Source organism: Peromyscus maniculatus, chromosome 2, assembly GCF_049852395.1.
Source record: "Peromyscus maniculatus bairdii isolate BWxNUB_F1_BW_parent chromosome 2, HU_Pman_BW_mat_3.1, whole genome shotgun sequence".
In the NCBI taxonomy this organism is placed as follows: Eukaryota; Metazoa; Chordata; class Mammalia; order Rodentia; family Cricetidae; genus Peromyscus; species Peromyscus maniculatus.
In genome coordinates this window covers 127,154,524-127,159,523 of record NC_134853.1, presented here as the reverse complement: position 1 = coordinate 127,159,523, position 5,000 = coordinate 127,154,524, and the positions used below count along the sequence as shown (strand labels likewise).

Genomic DNA, 5,000 nt, shown 5'->3' with positions numbered 1-5,000 from the left:
CCCACCCTTCACTCATTCTCTTTGCCTCTGCAGCCCTCCAGGGTGCCCCCCAGGCTCTGCACCCCTGGCCTCCTTCCAAGATGACCTGGACATGGGTTCCAGTGAAGGCAGTAGCCCCCACCCATCCCCACCCAACAGAGATGAGCCACACCCACAGGTACCGTGGGCCAACAGGGGTCCACCGGATCGCTTCAGTGACTTTGCCCTCATTGATGACACCCCCACATCAGAGGACGTGGTCCCAGAAGGGCAGGTGCGGGAAGCAGCTCTGCCCAGCAAGCAGCAGCGGTCCCTGAGGATGAAGGAGAAGGAGACTGTCCAGACAAGTGCGGAGGAACCTGAGCAGGAGGAGGAAGACCTGTACTATGGGCTACCAGACAGCCCTGGGGACCCCCTCCCCGACAAAGAGTTGGGCTTCGAGCCCGATGTCCAGGGCTGAGATGAAACTGCCTCCTGGGTCTAGCCTGACAGTACTGCTCTCTTCATGTGACCCCATAAGGCCTCAGTTTTCCTCCTTCCAAATGGGGTTGTATGGTAGGTCAGGTGAGGCAGTGAGCTGAAGCATCTTGGGAACCGAAAAGAACACACAGGGGAGGCAGCAGTCACCCCCCACCTCCAGTGAGTACATGCTTCGGATTGTAGCTTGTTCTGTTGACCTGCAGGTCAAGCGGGCTTTTCTGAGGTCTTCCTGTGTTACAGCCAGACTCACGGAAGCCCTTCCCATCTCCTAATGCGACCTCTAATTGGGCCCCCTGTGGTGTTACCCAGGGCCCCTGCTCCTCTATAGAGGACTCTCAGGGCCCCATGTCTACTGAGGTTTGGTCCTCTGATGGGTGGTTTGACTCACCCCACTCAGCTGATGAGGTCCCCTGCTCTGGGTTCTGTGACCCTCTGTGGCTGACCTCTGCTGACCTAACCTGACCTCTAGACGGCTCTCTGGTCCCTCCTGTTCCTGCAGCTGCCGCTAGCTCGTGCCCATGCCCATGCCCATGCCCATGCTTGAGCTATCTTCTTCCACTGTGCCGGGTAAATTCACTCATTCCTATATCCCCGCCTAAGTGACGTTCTGCCAGCTCTCCTGGCGTCCCAACTGCTAGGTGAGAATGCTCTCTCTGGGGAGTGAGCATCCATTTCTGTGGCCTGTTGCTTGACGCTGCCCTGGGACAACTTCTTGGCCTCATTCACCATGCTTTGCAGGGGATGTTGGGCATGTGCAGATCTCAGCAGATCCGGGAACCTTTGCAGATGATGTCACCCTCCCCAGTTTTGACAAGTATGGCTCCTTAGTCTCTGGCACTCACTTTTCTAAAGGGCTTCTGGACAGTCACAAAACCAGGCAAAAAGCTGCCCGAAGAGCCCAGCAGCAGCTCACGGAACACACTTTGCCCTGGCTTCAAGTGGGCAAAATCCAGCTGCTGGGTTAATTCCACTTGATGTCTTTGGCATTTCCTGAGCATCTGCTGCTATATGCCAGGCATATAGCATTGGAAAGAGACATTGGTCCTTGACCCCCAAAGGGCTCACAATCTCGTGAGTTTGCTGTAAGTTGGGGACAGAGCATGGAGCAGAAGCTGGGGTCACCCCAGCCTGCAGATCTGGCAAAGCCCTCTGCTCTTAGGCCAGGGTGGAGGAATCCACAGGGAGGAGGATGACTCTGGTGAAGGTCGGAGGTCCCAGACAAGGAAAAGAGCTAGTGCTGGTGCCGAGTGAGAAGACACCGTCACCCTCCTGCCTTCCGGGACATTTCTACCTCTTCAGTAAAGACGCCTCCACCAGGCACCTCCTCTCTGCTGATGTGACCAGCCATGGGCCAGGTGAAATGGAGCAGGCTGCTGTGTACTGCTGGCCCAGGCAGGGATGGATGTCTGTGACCCACATCAGACAGAGCTGAGCCAGCACCCAGGACTGAAATAAAAAAACGTTTTCAACATTAAAAGGTCACCTTTATTTGCCTGCGAATTCTTTTCTGTGCAACTGCCCATTCCCTCCGGGCAGAATAAAATGAGGCTTCATGCCTGACTGGCACTGAGGGGCCTCTCTCAGAAGGGAGCAGCAGACACAGCAGTGTGGCCATGTGGGACAGCTGTGCGTGTGTGTGTGTGTGTGTGGGGGTGGCCCCCATGCCCAGAATCATAGCCGCGGAGGCTTCAGATACCGAGTCTCTAGCTGTCAGCCATGGGGCAAAGGAAAGTTAGGTCTGTCCCTCCTTCAGGTGGGGGATCTGCAGGTGGGGGGTCTACAGGTGGCTCCCCCACCTGTGTGGCACCCCTCACAGGTGTGCAGTGGGAAGACCACGTTCCTGGGTTGCCTGGGATGAGCCCGCTAACACGAACATTTCTGCTGAGGAGTACAGCCACTCACTCAAAGCCAGCTCGTGGCTTGGGTAGGGAGCAACCTGAGGCACCAATTTTGGCAAGAAAGGATACCCTAGGGGATCAGGGCTTCTGTCAGGTGGTTGTCAGGGAGCAAGTTTTGCTCCAGATCAGGCAGCGTCAAGAACAGGGGGGTTTCTATGATTCTGTGACCCACGGTCCTGGAAGGGGAAGAGCCTGGACGGAGCTACCCTGTGATGAGAAAGCAGCAGGGATCATCCAGAGGTGGTTGGAGCGGGCGGGGGTGGGGAGGCTGGGGTGGGGGGTGGGGAGGCTGGGGATGGTGTCTGCTCCTTTTGTGCCTTGGTCACCATTCGCTTTGCATGTGCCTAGTCCAGGCTGCTTTGGCTATCCCCAATCTCAGCCCTCCCTGCTCCACGCCAGCCTCTGGAGGCTGCGGGTGACCGGGAGGTGTGGGTGGAGGGGACGGCACTGTGGATTCTGATAGCGAGGCAGGGCTGTGAACTTGGGCAGCAGGGGCAGTGGCCCACTTCCTCCCAACTCGCCTTCCCTAGCTCCCTGGCTGTTGACTGCAGCTGCCACACTGGACCTCCCTTCCCCATGGCCTCACGGACTCAGTGTTGGGTGATGCTGGCACCTCTGGACATCCCTCTAGATGACCGATGGCATCAGAGGGGAGCAATGATGGCCTAGAGTGGCCAGAAGGGGCTAGAGGAGCCCGGTGGGTGTCATACCCTGGATTCCAGCCTCCAGCCCCAGGTCCTGGTTTGCGTGCAGGGGCAGAAAGTCCTGGCTGGCATTTGCTCTCCCTGTGACTGTGGGAGTTTCCACTCTAGAGGGAAACTCCCTGGGGAGGGGTGGCCTGGGCAGGCAGTTGTCCTGAGGGCCTTGAGCCCTGGCCTGCTAATGGTTTGTTGTGATCTGGGCACTCTGCCATCCTCCCTATGCGCCTTCTCTCCACACGACAGACAAGATTGCACCTCCATTCCCCATCCTTGGAAACACTCACACCCTTTATCCCGCCTGGTCCTCAGAAAAAGCCCTGGGAGGGGGCAGTCTGTTGACCACACATGGTCAATGTCCTAAGTCTCAGACTCTGAGCTCCAAACGGACCTGGGTTCACACTCATGCCCTGCCAGGCCCTTGCTCTACAGACTTGAACAAGTCGCTGTCTGTCTGCACTCCTGTCGTGAAGAGAATCCCGATGGTTGGAGCCATGGGTGAGATGGACAAACGGATGTAGTACCCACTGCACATCGCGGGTATTCCAACAGTGTCACGTTTCCTCCCCGCTCGGCGCCCGTGTCCTCGTTAGTGAAGTGGGATCCGTTGTGTCTCGCTCTTCAACAAAGCAACCGGTGACTCAGGAGGGAGAGAGTGTAAAAATTCCCACAGGGGCGAAGCTTGAGTGTGTGTGCTAGAGGTGTGCTAGCAGTGAGCGGCACGGAGCTGAGCAGGGCGTCGTCTCCTGAGGGACAGGCGGGTGCTTGTGAGGTTCCTGCAGCCTCCCAGGAGTCAGGAAGAGAAAGAACAAGGACAGGAGCCCTGTGCCTTACAGGTAACGTGGTGCATGGTGGCCCTGCTCTATAGCCCTGCTCAGAGGCCACGCCTGCTTCCCAGGGCTCCTGCCGGCACTGAGATGTTGGTGTTGCAGGGGCCAAGTTGGGACCCCAGCGCAGGTCCTCTGAGTGGCCCCCTGGGCCATCTTGTCCACAGAGTCGTAGGACTCGATAACACACCTGCCCTGCTGTGCCACGCGATTTCCTCTCACCCTTACAGCCTGCAAGAATGCATTTCCCCATTTGACGGGAAACTGAGGCTCGGAGAGGCTGAATCATTGTCTGTTTTTCCAGAGGAAAATCTAGTTGTAAGATTTTCCAACTCCTGACTGGAGGTGCCTGTAGCCCCAGGCTATTCACAGAAGACAGACTAGCCAGTCAGGCCACATGGGACACCCACCTGGGCCCACTTACTGCTGTGAAGACGGAGACTCCCACCTCCCATGATTCCCCAATTGTATTCTGTTGAAGGTCAGAGTCCTTAGCCTGGCCTCACAGCCCTTCATCATCTGACCTCTACTGCCCTTTGCCCTTGAATCATTCACTACGTCAAGCACGTCCAGCACTGCAGACCTACCTCCGTGCTGTCCTGGGTTTGGGTACGCCTGCTCCTGGGTGCCCTTCTCTTCCAGCCCTCCAGGCTTGGCTCAAATTCTCTATCTGCTCCTGGACTCTGAAGCAGCCTGCCCTCTGCCAGGGCAGAACGCATCCATCCCCTTTGCAAGCTGTCCTCAAGACCCTTTTCAGCCATGCATGATGGCTCTGTTCCTGCACTTCCCTGGGATGGTTGGGTGATTACCCTTTTCTGCTCCTGAAACCGGAAGTCTTTAGGAGCCTTTTCCTCCTACTCTTGCACCCTTTTGCTCCGGAAAGTGAGAACAGCAGTTCTGTGGGACAGAGTGGAGCTAGAGGGAGCTGGGTGCCCACTCTGCAGGTTACCAGCACAGGTACAATGATTCCCAGCTTGGGACAGAGGGTCAGCTTTAGAGCATCAGCCCTGAGTGTGGGGCTGGGCTTCCATCTGGCCTGTGACTATGGCCGAGGCATTTCATCTTTCTGGACTGAATTGTCCTTATCTATAAAGTAGAGGCACACAGACATCAGGGGC

General features: G+C 56.9%; 1 protein-coding gene across 1 annotated transcript in view; it reads left to right on the top strand.

The window, feature by feature from the left end:
• Positions 1–1,946, top strand: part of Bsnd (barttin CLCNK type accessory subunit beta) — a 9,398-nt gene extending 7,452 nt beyond the window's left edge. The window contains exon 4 of the mRNA XM_006987198.4: positions 34–1,946. Coding sequence (XP_006987260.1) covers positions 34–439 — 406 coding nt within the window. The 3' untranslated portion in view covers positions 440–1,946. The remainder of the gene's footprint in view (positions 1–33) is intronic.
• The last annotated feature ends 3,054 nt before the right edge of the window (positions 1,947–5,000 follow it).